The sequence below is a fragment of the Schistocerca gregaria genome, chromosome X (assembly GCF_023897955.1).
Source record: "Schistocerca gregaria isolate iqSchGreg1 chromosome X, iqSchGreg1.2, whole genome shotgun sequence".
In the NCBI taxonomy this organism is placed as follows: domain Eukaryota; kingdom Metazoa; phylum Arthropoda; class Insecta; order Orthoptera; family Acrididae; genus Schistocerca; species Schistocerca gregaria.
Genome location: NC_064931.1, coordinates 750,574,088 through 750,588,553, shown reverse-complemented (window position 1 = coordinate 750,588,553; position 14,466 = coordinate 750,574,088). Strand labels below are relative to the sequence as shown.

The 14,466-nt window shown below is 36.5% G+C and overlaps 1 protein-coding gene across 2 annotated transcripts in view; it reads right to left on the bottom strand.

Annotated features, from left to right (window-relative positions):
• The window catches only part of LOC126299428 (uncharacterized), a 296,023-nt gene that overhangs the window by 16,856 nt on the left and 264,701 nt on the right, over positions 1–14,466 (bottom strand). For both annotated transcript variants that reach the window (XM_049991327.1, XM_049991328.1), the window contains exons 17-18: positions 7,620–7,787; positions 1,691–1,823 (exon numbers count right to left, since the gene is read on the bottom strand). In XM_049991327.1, coding sequence (XP_049847284.1) covers positions 1,691–1,823; positions 7,620–7,787 — 301 coding nt within the window. The remainder of the gene's footprint in view (positions 1–1,690; positions 1,824–7,619; positions 7,788–14,466) is intronic.

The following is a 14,466-nucleotide window of genomic DNA, read 5'->3' as shown; positions in this document are numbered from 1 at the left end:
TCATCGAAATATTCATTCAGGAAATTAAAGACGTAGGCCGTGCGATGTGGCCGGGCACCATCTTGCATAAACCACAAGGTGTTCGCAATGTCGTCTAATGCAGTTTGTACCGCCACAAATTCACGAAGAATGTCCAGATAGCGTGATGCAGTAATCGTTTCAGATCTGAAAAATGGGCCAATGATTCCTTTGGAAGAAATGGCAGCCAAGACCAGTACTTTTTGAGGATGCAGGGACGATGGGACTGCAACATGGGGCTTTACGGTTCCCCATATGCGCCAGTTCTGTTTATTGACGAAGCCATCCAGGTAAAAATAAGCTTCGTCAGTAAACCAAATGCTGCCCACATGCATATCGCCGTCATCAATCCTGTGCACTATATCGTTAGCGAATGTCTCTTGTTCAGCAATGGTAGCGGCGCTGAGGGGTTGCCGCATTTGAATTTTGTATGGATAGAGGTGTAAACTGTGGCGGATGAGACGATACGTGGACGTTGGCATCATTTGGACCGCAGCTGCAACACGGCGAACGGAAACCCGAGGCCGCTGTTGGATCACCTACTGCACTAGCTGCGCGTTGCCCTCTGTGGTTGCCGTACGCAGTCGCCCTACCTTTCCAGCACGTTTATCCATCACATTCCCAGTCCGTTGAAATTTTTCAAACAGATCCTTTATTGTATCACTTTTCGGTCCTTTGGTTACATTAAACCTCCGTTGAAAACTTCGTCTTGTTGCAACAACACTGTGTTCTAGGCGGTGGAATTCCAACACCAGAAAAATCCTCTGTTCTAAGGAATAAACCATGTTGTCCACAGCACACTTGCACGTTGTGAACAGCACACGCTTACAGCAGAAAGACGACGTACAGAATGGCGCACCCACAGACTGCGTTGTCTTCTATATCTTTCACATCACTTGCAGCGCCATCTGTTGTTGAAAATTGTAACTACTGTAATTTCGAAAGTTTGTCCGCCTGAAAATGTACTGTTGTCCCAAGCATATTGCAACAAACGGTGTATTTCTATCGCTGCTTGTTTAGTTTTTATTGCCGTTTCAAATATACCGGTCATTTTTGAAATACCCTGTAAGTATACTGTGCAAACCAACTGTCAACATTTTTCTTGTCAGTTATTGCAGTTAACAAATTTGTCATTAACAGAAAATGATGTCCAGGAACTTCAGAAAACTTGGTGTTGTGCTATTCAAATGTTTCTGTTGACTATACAATATTCAAGGGTATCAGCCTCATGTTACAAACAAATAATGTACACTATGAATAAACTGAAGATGTATAATTAAAGTCAAAATATCATTATGTATTTCTTTAGCTGCAGTCACAAAAGAATCTGAGAGATGGTACATGACTAGTAACAGAAGTTGTGTTTATTATTATTATAGACATTCCTCGTGGCCATTCATGAACTTTCTTCAATATAGGACTGTATTATGAAGTACAGTTTTAAGTTACTATTGGTTTCTCAAAGATTCATTTCCATGACTAAACTTGTGGGACTGATTTATAGCCTAGCATCCGATGATACAAAAATTTAAAAAAAATTTAAAAATGAGCTTTAATAACCCATTCTTAAAATATTCATTATTTACTCACACAAAATACCAGTGCCTTTAATTATTTACATTACTACTTACTTTTGGTAATATATGCAAAAATAAATGTTGTGTATACATACCAGACAGTGGCCGGTGTGATGGACTGTTTGTAGGAGTACTCATAGAATCGGTATCACTCTCAGATGGTTCATTGTCTCCTAAATCTATATTTCTCACTGCATCATTTACTTCATCTGAGATGAGCTTCTGTCCCTATTAAAAATCATTGACATGATGATATACAAATATTACGGCTAGCATCCACCATAAGTAAACTTTGGGGCAGGGGGGGGGGGGGGGATGATGAATTACATGGCATTATTATTTCTATAATGTGCATTGAAGCTTCCTCTATTTAAAACTTGGTAATAATAATAATAATAATAATAATAATAATAATAAATAATTTATTGGTTTGATGTACTGCATCCCAGTAGGAAGATTATACCAATTTTGGTGGCCCACAAAGTATAGACAACACATACAGTGTGCAGCAATTGAGCAACCCTCCAAATGCCACAACAGAAGAATCATATGGGCTAGCTAATATGGCCTTCAGACTGCCTTAAAGGGACGACAGTCTCACTCTGGACTTCACTTGTAACTACACCGGGCTGACTGGGTCTTCAATGTTTTTCCCTATGTATGTGAATTTGTGAATTACTGGAATCTAAATCATTCTCTGGTTGATGAACTATTGCTTTTGGACACAGTTTATAAATGAAGTACTTGGACTTGTTTTCCTGACTGTGTATGGCAACTTGGCTGTAGACTGAAATTTGACTTTCAACTGTTACATGGTCTATTACTGTTATGACCCTATACCTGCAATAAATTGTGCTTATATTACAAATATAAAATGAGTGATGAAGATAAACAATTCTGAAAGTGTACAGAATCAGTTAAAACATGGAAGCCATTCTAGTAGCATTAATACAAAGACAAGAGTGGTGGTATCAGCAGCAACTGGAATTATTACAACAGCTACACCTGTGAAAGCTGAAAGCCTTACTGGAGCACAGCACATTGGTAGTGTAGCCACACCCTTCACTATTCACTCCATTGAAACTATAATAATAATAATAATAATAATAATAATAATAATAGCTTTATTCAACATCGAATGGTACACTGCACATGTCCAAAGAAACAGTAATGATTAAAGTTATTTGTACAATACGCAAGACACATTCTTCTGAATACGTCATTAATTTACAACAAAATTACAATAAGATGTTTACTGATTTCTATTCACATAATTTCACAAAGCATTTGTTGTTCTTCATATAAGTATGGTACTCTTCTAATGAGTAGAAAGGGTGTTTTACTAAAAATTTCTTAAGTTGATGTTTCAGTTTAATTGTAGGAAGAGCCATGACTGCACTAGGCAGTGCATTAGCTAATTTTATACCTGCGTACTGAGGCCCCCTTTCGTAAAGCACTGTTCTGTGGCTGCCAATGTAAAATCTTTCTTTATTTCTAGTATTGTACTGGTGGAAATCTGAATAAGTGTTTGGGTGCAGTCTTTTCACTAGATGAGGAAGTATTAGATAGAAACCCTGAGAGACTGAAATGCCACTTTGGAGGTTTTTGGGTGATGGATCCAGAACTATAATATAACACTATTTCTTTTGATCATGATTTAATCTAGATATGTTGCACCTTCACAGAAAACTAAACCCACTGTTTTATCCGAGTATGTTATCACTTGCTGATATTTGTAGTTTACTTAAGTTCTTATTTTGGTAGACTTAGAAAAAACCCACTTATTTATAATTAAGCTTCAGTTCCAATAATGTATAGAGATGCAGCTGTTGTGTAGCTGAATGGCTTTAACTGCCATCATTTATTCACATGAGCTAATGACGAGCATTAGACTTCTCACACCAATCCTTTAATATACAATATATTCACCTCAGATGACAAGGTTTAAATAGCAACATTAAAACTACCAATACCAACTTTAGAATATGTACTCATGCTGACCCAGCATTCAAACTGTCACAAACAGCAGAGGAGTTTGAAATAGCCTCCCCTTGTTCGATTCCATGTAGTAATTAAACTAACTGATCAACAGTTTTTCATCATTACAAATAGTATCATTCAAACCAGACAAGTTTTTATCTTTCAAAAGCAAATGGTAAGTGTTTTAAAACCAAGCAGTGTTGTTTTTCCATTTTCACCTTCAAGTTCAGGCTGAGTATTTACAAGATCTAGATATTTTAGTATTTTACTGCTTTTTGTCAAAAATACTTCAGTAAACAAGACCAATATGAATACCCACAGAGGCAAGCTATATTAGTATGTTGTAATAACCACAGAAATGTAGTAGCTGCAAACTTTAGCCATTCCCTTAAGCTGTATCTAGTATCATCTTATCATCATGTAGCTGTAGAAATGACAACAGCCCCTCAGGCTTTGAGAGTCTACACTACAACCATTCCCTATTACTTTTACAATCAGGAAGGTACCTATATGAAAATTCCTGCCAGATTAAAAATGTGTACCAGGCTGGGACTAACTCAAGACCTTTGCCTTTTACCGGCAAGTGCTCTACCAGATGAGTTACCAAAGCACGATTCACAACCAGTGCTCACAGATTTCTCCTGGAAGAAAGGATGTTGTGGAGATGTGGCTTAGTGACACTCTGGGGAATACTTATAGAATGAAATTTTCACTCTGGAGCAGAGTGTGCACTGATATGAAGCTTCCTGGCAGATCAGAACTGTGTAACTATATGTTTACTGGTAAACATAGGTGCTGTGGTCTCCTTAATAAATGTTGAAACTTAATAGTTGTTTAAGCTCCCCCATCACCACAGATGGGTAACAGGTGCCTCCTCTGTCACAGTACACAAACAATTCATTTCAAGTAAGTCAATTGGAGATTAACAGTTTTAGTGGTTGATTCTCAAGAAACAGAAAATATTTTTGGTTCTTTTATTTAGGGTGCCATAAATTTCATCTCAGTTTAAGCAACAAGTATGCTTCAACTATTACCATGGGTTTAGTTGCATAAACAACTACCAGGCACACAACAATGAAGCATTCAGCAGTGTCTCACTTCTGTTCCACTCACTCAGTGCAAGTTTTGTAAAGGCATCTGTGGTGGCTTAAGTGTACAATTAACACAATCTGTAACAGACTCATAACCAATTTTTCAACTTGAGGAACTATTGCGTAAACTAGAAAGATAGTGAGTGGAGCAGTGGATGCAAGAAAATGGAGTACCAAGTGGAGAATTTGGAACATTTCTGACATGTTCTTCCATTTGATTTCAAAAGAGGGGTGAGAGCAGGGGAGGCAGCCAGAAACATTTGCACCAAGTATGGGGATAATGCCATTGGACAGAACACAGCAAAAAATGGTTTTCTCATTTTAAGGAGGATCGTTTTGACATTACTGACTTTCCGTGTTCAGGAAGACCTTTGGAGTTTGAGAAGATTGTTTAAACACGTTAATACACAATGAACTACATCAGTACGCTTGAGAACTGGCAAATGTGATGAACTGTGATCATTCCAGCAGCATGTGACATTTGCATGGAATGGAGATGGCTCAAAATTGGGTGTATGGGTACCACTATTCCGAGCCAAAATCACAAATGTCAGTGGATGGCCATATGTGCATCTCTACTTGCTCATCATCAATTGGCTCATGAAGTAAACTGACCACTCCTATCCTTTGTCATCACTGGTGATAAGAAATGATGTCTTTATGTTGACATAAGAAAAAGAAAGGAATGGTTAAGCCCAAACAAAGCAGCAACTCCCCAAAGAAAGACTTGCGCGCATCCACGAAAGATAATGTTATGCATCTGGTGGAACAGCTACTCTTTGGGGCACTATGAATTGCTTCCCAGAGGTGTAACCATCACTGCTGGCATCTATTGTAAACAACTGAGACATCTTGAAGACACAATCCAAGAACAATGACTAGGAAGACTGCATTAACTTATGCTACTCCATGATAACACTTGCCCGCAGTCTGCTAGAATGACAAAGATGCTATAGAGGAGTTGGGTTGGTAAGTCATTATCCATCCACCTTATTCACCTGATCTTGCACACTTAGATTTTCACCTTTTCTGTTTTCTATCAAAAAACAAATAGTGAAGGAGAATATTTTACTGATGACTAAAGTCTCTGTTACATGAATGGAAAACCACTACTAACATATTCACCAACCCAATATTTACAATTACCATTAAATGACAAATCCCAAAAAATTATGGTCATAGAACCCCTTTTTGAGTACATAATGTAAGATATTGTCTTTCGGTATTGCCACTACTCCTGCCATCTTCCATTAACATAGCCAGTCCCTGTGTCTGCCATTATTTGGACAATGTAACTCTCACAGACAAAACCAGGTAGGAATACCGGGGCAATATAAAGGTCCATCTCATTTAGTTGGAAGTAGCAGGTGCAAAAGAAATCGAATATCTGTGTCATACCTTGAGTAAAGATGTATTAAAACCAGTTCCACAACTGAGAGTACATTGAAGAAGCTGCAACAGTTTTTCAACAGGATCAATTACCACTGCAAGTTTATACTTATCACCATAAAAATTTCTGATGCAACAGTTTCTAGGATAAGGGGGTGAAGAGTTTGAATAGACACAAAAAAATGCAGCAAAACCTTGCTCCATACTAAAGGCCAGACTCAAATTGGCATTCTTATTTATATCCCCATCCAGTTTGTCCAGATTTATGTTTTACAGTCACATATTCATCCTATGTGGTGCATCTACAACTCGTCAGCATCTCTCTGAGCAGCATCTGTTGCTACAGAAGAATGATGTGAGCAAATTCTGTAAATCACTCCACACTTCATTTGTATATTCATTGTTATAAGTTGTTTTTTACTTCCTTCTGTGCAAATGTGACTTCTTGTACCCTGCAACATTCTGCAGCTGATGTACTGTTGTCTCTGGTATAATTTAGCTACTTTTATATCACTGATGTAAAACATTACTGCAGATTTAACTAAGAATGTTTTGGATAATATTGATGGTCTCAGGCATTGGCAACTTGGAATAGTGAAGAACTTCTTGATTATAACATAAATAGGAGAAACAACAGAATAGAGTATATTGAAATCATTGTAAGTACCATTTTTTCCACAAAATGTGAATTTGGTGATATTATATTCTTGGTACTCTGTTGCATTTCCCTAGACTTACTCCAAGGGTCAAATCATGGAGAAAGTGTTTCGAACATGGTTTCCGTGCCAGGTGTTGCTTCTATCAAGAGTTCCAAGTGCCATGTGCCATGTGCCAAAGTCTTCTTTCCAAAAGTTATACACAAGTTTGTTGAGTCAGCTAAGGCTATGAACCCATTCCACATTATTCCAATGCATACAATTGACTTCTTTGATTTTAAAAACATTGCTGAAACACTGTCTCCAAATGCAGTATGATCAAACTGTCTTATACACATCCATCTCAAACAGCTATTAAAATTCTTACTTTCAAACAAAAGAATAGAAAAATGTCAATGTATTCAAACAAGGAAAGACTACGGCAGATGTATGCTATGCCACATTTATCAATTACAAAACAGAGAGACACTGTTACGATGTTGCCATTTCCTCATCATCAGCACAGGGTAGTTATTGCTTTCTGTACTTGTGTTATCACAAATAAAATGTAGTACCTCAGTACTAATGGCACAAGTATCAAGAACTTTCCTACTGGCATTTACAACCAGTTAGTTCCCTGATATGGTACTCAGAATATTATTAATGAATTGTTTTTATTTTCTAATTTGTCTCATCATTTTTTGCGGTGATGAAGTGGGCAGCATAATTATGTGATATCGAAATACATTATCAATTTTTTAGATACAAATAAATTATGTACAAAATGAGATAAATTTTTCAGGAAAATCAAAAAACGATGTGAGATTTGGCACTTACAATGTTTTCCACTTCCACTCTTCAATTTGTCTAAATGTCACTGAATGCAGATACTTAACATAAACTAAAAAAAGATTTAAATGAGAGATTACCTGTGCCAACAAGAGTAATGAATCACTGTGTTTCAGTTGACCAGGGGCATCAGAATCTAATGAAGAAATATGTGAGCTTTCTGAATCACTTTCTTCCCTCTGATGTTGTGTCAGATACTGCTCTGAATTCTGTACCAATTCTTGCATTTCAGCAACTCTTCTCATTACCTGAGAAGGTAGGCAAATAAAAAGAGTGAAAATAAATTTTAGTAACACAGCTGGTATCTATAAGACAATGCACCTATTAACAGCCACACTACTGAGTGCTCTATATAGAAAAATATAAAACCCTGCTTTTTTGTGAGTAAAGATGTATAACACTACAGTGTTCACTAAAAGACAATGAATATTGCTCTACAGTCACTACAAAGAAATTGTTCTTTGCTCACAAATGTGTAATTTTTATTTTTATTAATTTATTTATTATCTGTCCCGTAGATCAAATCAGTACAATGGCTTGTACAACTGATATGGGATAAGTCAATACAAATACACAGTTTACAGGAGTCTAAAACAGTAAACAAGAACACAGAAGAATGATTATTTTACATTACCTACAAAATTATGTTACTTAAAGTAACAGCTTTACAGAGAATTGTTACATGATGTGACAAAATTGACTTAACAACATTCAGATTTGATACATTATCATGCACTAAGACAATTTTGATTCCAAATATTGCTGGATGGTATAAAAGCAGTCTTTTAATAAAAGAGATTTCACTGTCTGTTAGAATGTATTTACTTCTTGGATTTCTTGTATAAAAGTTGGAAGATGATTATATAATTTTATTCCCATGCACTTGACACCATCACTGTACAGTTTTGTTGAGTGGGTAAGTATTCTTAGAGGGGTTTTTGATCTTGTGTCATAATCGTGGTAATCCATATTTTTGCTAATTTTGTTGATACTTTTTTTGGTAAAGAATAATAATTCTAGTATGTATTGGCATGGGAGGGGCAAAATATTTAGTTTCTTAAATAATGGTTTACAAGTATCTCTTTGTTTTTGAACATAATTGTTATCTTCTTCTGCAGTTTGAATACCTTAATTGATTCAGAATTTTGGCCCCAGAAGATGATTCCATAGTTAAGTACAGAGTGAAAGAGTGCATGGTACATTGTGGTGAGGGTACTTGTGTTAGTGACATTCCTTATTGATCTAATCATGAAGCATACTTTACTAAGTTTTGTCCTGGTAACGTCAATGTGCCTTTTCCATGTGAGCGTATTAGTAGTAGGGACCTCCAAAAATTTTATTTCATTTTCAAGTTTAACATTACTTTTTTCCAGTGATATAGTTGGTAGTAATGGATTTCTGTTTCGGGCCATGTGGAAGGTTATTCCAATTGTCTTTTTTGCATTAAGCAGTAGCCTGTTACTTTGAAGCCATCAACTTATTTGATCTGTGGTCCTATCTATATTAGATTGGAGAATTTGTTTGGGCGCAGATATGAGTATAGAGATGTCATCAGCAAACGAAAGGGTTTTTGCGTCTGGTAGGCTGTGAGGAAGGTCTTTTATGTAAAGTAATAACAGCAAGGGGCCCAGGACGGAGCCTAGGGGAACGCCTTGCTTTATGGTATGTATGGAGGAATGTACAGTGCTAGCTATACCTGAGAGCTTAGTTTCATTTAATTCGACATACTGCTGTTGATCTTCCAGATAGCTTTTAAACCAGTCATAGGCATTTCCTCTTATTCCATAGGATTGCATCTTTTGCAAAAGTATACTATGATTAACCATGTCGAATGCCTTTGTTAGATATAGGAAGATACCTATGGCTGGGAGTTTTTTGTCCACAAGCTCCAGTGCATGATCTAGAAATTCTTGTATTGCATCAGTTACTTTGGGAGCCGAACTGAGCAGATGACAGGATATTTTCTTTGTCTAGAAAGGACGTGATTCTTGTGGCCATTATATATTCAAATACTTTACTAAAAGTTGAAAGCAGTGCAATGGGTCGATAATTACTGGGATCCTCTTTGCTTCCTTTTTTGTGGACAGGTATAATTTTTGCAATTTTGAGCATACCAGGAAATGCACCATTCAGGAATGAGAAGTTTATTATGTGGGCTAGGGGTTTACTGATAAAGTTACTGCAATTATGAAGGAGGAAGCGTGGAATTTGATCTTGTCCAGCAGATGATTTTTTTAAAATTTTGCTGTGAAGTGTTTTTTCTATTTCAATTTCAGATGTAGGCCTTAAAAATAGAGTCTCCGAGCATAAGTTTGGTTCTAGTTGTAAGGGACAGCTATTTTTAAGATGGTTAGCCAGGTTTTCTACTGTTTCTGTAAAGTAGTTATTTAATTCCTCTGCTGTTTCTTTCCCACTGGAGACTAATTTTCCATTTATTTTTAAGCTAATATCACTTTGTAGTTGTTTTCGTCTATTAGTATTCATTTTAATAAGTTGCCACATGCTTTTGGTCTTATTTGATGACAATTTGAGGTAGTTATCATTCTGTAGCTTTTTGGCTGCATTTACTATGTTCCTTAATATCTTTTTATATAGAGTAAAGTATGACTTAAATGCTTCACTACTGCCTAGTTTGGATTTGCTAACGTAAAAAAAGTTCTCTTTTTCTTTGTGATGATCTAATGATTCCTGGGGTGATCCAGCTGGAGAGTTTCCTATCTTTGTTGATACATTTTGTTTGTAAGGGAAAGTGGCAATTAAAATAATAACAGAAAATATCCAAGAATGCTTCATATTTGCTGTCTACTGTTTGAGCCTCATATATATTTTGCCAGTTTTCATTTTGTATATCAAAGAGGAAAGTATGCCTGTGGGTTTTATTGAAGTTTCTCCTCTGTACAGTGATTTTATTGTGTTCGTGACTGTTATTTTGCAACCAGACCTGCATAATTAATGCATTGTGGTCTGAAAATCCTAGTTTGATGGAGGATACAGTACAATTTATATTGCTTGCTACTTATGGTGCTACAAGTGGTACTGTGATTTGTTATCCTGGTTGGAGTGTTAACCATTAGGTCTAGGTTGTAGCTGTTCATAAAATTTTTAATGCTTAGTTGGCTAGAGTTTTCTGAGAGAAAATCTATATTATAGTCGCCACATATTAGAGCACTACATGATTTTCTTTTACTTAGATTTTCTATTACTGGTGCTAGATTTTTGTAGAAAGTCCCTATGCTACCAGAGGGTGACCTGTAAAGTGCTATTATATAAACATTTAGATCTGTAAGCTCTACACCTGACAGTTCTATATCTTTTTCAATACTATATGAATTGCAAATATCAAGAGGTGTAGCAGTAATGTTGTCTTTTACAAACATGCAACTACCTCCACCTTTGTAAGATGTTCTTGAGAAGTGTCCTACGAGTTAAAAATTTGGTATCACAACACTTTCTATTTCAAAAGACCTCATGAAATGTTCATTAATACATAATCTCTGTGTATCTGACAGTTCACTTGCACTTGATAACAAAATTTCTAATTCATTAAGTTTGGTTTTGAGCCCTTGTACATTATGGATGTATACTTTTAGATCAAGAATTTTTTTGTTTAATTTTTTTTACACATTGGTGAGGAGGTTCAGACTTTACCTTATTTACTACAGTTTGCTGATGGAGTCCTTTGCAAATTTTATGGCGTATCTTTAACTTGTTTTATGATGCTATCTTTAACTTGTTTGGTGATGCTAAGTTATTAAAGATACTATAGGTGTTTACCCCAGACCTCTAGTGAATACTCACAAATGTGTAATAAAGATACTATAGGTGTTTACACCAGACCTCTAGTGAATACGGACAACAACCTCATAGTATATTTATTCCCTTAAGAATGAGTCACAATTTTAAAAAATGTGTATTTTTGCAAAGACAGCACTGCAAGGAATGACCTAACTCACCATGGCTCAGCTGTAGTATGGTGTAGTAAGGGGTGAAGAATGTATCATAAAAACTTTTAAACCTTCTAGCAATTTAAAATGGTAAGCAACAAATAAATAAAAAATATTAGAAAATGTAAATAGAGCCATACTGCAGGACACCTTATTCTGGTTCATAAAACACTTTTTCAACATGTGGTACTATGCTAATTTGTATAGTTCTTTTTTCTGCAATGTTAATCCTGGAATCAAGTTGATTTAGCAAACATAACCACAGGATATGTAGGCTTCAGGACAAAAATATAAAAGATCCACCTGGCCATTTGAAATACACCTGTGAAATAATGACTTTGCAATAATTGTCTATATGGTCATTTTCTATGTAACAACAAACAGTAGTCCACACAGTTCATGAAACAACAACAGACTAAACTGGAGTAACTGTACTTAGCAGAAGACACCAAATCTCAAGCAATCAGATCCACAGTTTCCTCCTGCAAAAAGCAAATAGAAAAGTAAGAAACAGAAGTGTTGGAGTAAAAGACCATTCAAACAACTGAAAATCAGTTAGCGGAAAACAAGTAATTTGCAGATTGCAAATAGTCATGTCATTCTTATATGAACTTCACCCAGCCATTGGGTGCTACTGGAACATGATTAATGTTGAATGCAAGAAACGTCATAGAACCACACAGTTCATGTTATTGTATTAAGTTTATCTTATAACTTTCTCAGCTGCTGTGTTTGGTAGTACAGGTAGATAGTTGATGATATTGTTACATCATCCAGTTATCCCTGCTGGACAGACATCCCTTCCAGCACCTTTGTGTTCCAGCTTGCATGCCTCGCAAGTGAGGTCATGAGCACCACAACCCTCAGTGGCTGTTCTCAGAGGTCACTTACCGTAGATGGACTACTTTGCCACACCCATTACTGGCATCAACCAGAGATTACAGTGAAATCATGCGGCCAGGAGAGCCAACAGGTAAGGAGATTTTCAACAGTGGCAACCAATCACATGGATCCAGTGTAGAAATCTGCAGTGTTATAACCTGCAGTCCAAGGGCTGCAGAGCAGTTGCAGTTCTACTCCGGTCAGAGTTGCGGTCACAGTTACAAAGTTATCAACAAGTGCTGTATATTATTGAGATGCCATACTGGAATACATGTTATAAGTAACTATACTCATTATTGGAACCACCACAGCCATTGTGCTGCATTTATTACTGGAAGTGATGACTTCTGACGGACTAATTTTTCATCTGTATAGATTAGTTGTGTACAGGAGTTCAAGTAAAGGTATTTTGTGAGTTATAATAAATAAAAGCTATTCTACTTGTATTAATTTATGAATGCTACACTGGTGCAGTTGTTAATAGTGACACAGCTTAACAGTACTAGAGGGCATGTCACAAAGTGGAACAGTCAATATTGTGACACGACACCCATGCTCCATTGTGACACGACACTTAAGCTTCAGTCAATACTGTGAAATGACACCTACACTTCAGTCAGTATTGTGATAAATGACATAAGCTTCAGCTGCAGGTATCTGGCAAAGTTGTGGACAGCCAATGAAGCAAATGTAATTTAGTGGATACCATTTGAACCCCACCAACAAGATATTTAATGTAGCAAAGTTACACGGTACAGTGTGTTTTCTCCATAACATTCAGTGTTTTTTTGTGGACTTAGTGATAAATGAAACTTTTCTCTGACCTCTGGGTTTGCTCCTGTTGGACACTGATTGAATTTTTGGTTATTTGGTGGACATTTTGGACTGGGGTCATGCCTTGTATGGTCTTATTGGTCAAAATAAATAAGGCATTGATTCTACATGTTTTAGCACAGTAAGCAATGTACATGTTGATGCTATAGTTTGCAGTGAACTTCATAAAGATAGTGGTAAATTCAGGATTGAGTAACAGGTCAAGCAAGGAGATTATGTATCAACACTATTCTCAGCAGTTCTAGTGGAAGACTCCAGACCCTTCAGCTGGGAAAATGGAATACATGTTAATCTAAACTAGCACTAAGGAAAAGACAGACAATGGCTGCTAGTGAGTGTTGAAATAAATCAATGAGGAATGTTGAAAATTTGTGCTGGACCAGGACTCAAACCCAGATTTACTGCTTCTCATGAGTGGTTGCTTAAACCGTTTTGGTCATCCAGACATGGTCCCTGACTAACACAAATTTCCAACTTATTCTCACACTGTTGATGTGATAGTGTGTCCCCCGCCCATTAAGCCTCTATAATCTCAGCATTCACTGATTTTTGTAAGAGTTCAAGGATAGACCTTCATGGGTAGCTGCACTTTGATTACAACCACCCGGTACATCAGCTGTCATACTGTGAAGTGTAATTGCACCATGTATATTGCTAACGACTAAAATTAAAACACATGTCAAATTGAGATTAAGTGTATTACACACTTTGATATGCAAATTAAACTACTCAGTACAACCACACAAAGTAGGTAGGATAATGTTTCCTACATTCTATATATAAGGAAAGATTGTGCAGCAAGTTTTTCACTCAGAAATCACATTTGAATGTTGGTTGTTTGTAAATGTGTGTTTACACTGAATTAGAAACATGTTCTGCAACAACATTCACAACATTTTTCACAGCTAGTACTGGGCTACTGACGTTTGCAACAATTTGTCAAGATGTTGCAAATACAAGAACAATGTTCCACTGCTGTATCAGTTTAGATCAAAGGAACATTGTTTCTGGTCTATTGCAACTAAATGCCACTATGCCATGCTAGTGTTAGTTTATGCTCTGTCCTACTTCACAATCTGCAGGAATTGTTTGAGATAGGGCTGGATTTGAAATTTGGAATAAATATGTAAGGCTTTAACAGGAATCTTCCAACATCAAAAACTGAAGATTAACAACAAGTCTTTGTTTCACCAGAATTGCTTTTCTGAAAGTTATGCTTTTCTTTGGGCCAACTGGCCTCATAATATTCTACAGAATTTCGAAATCA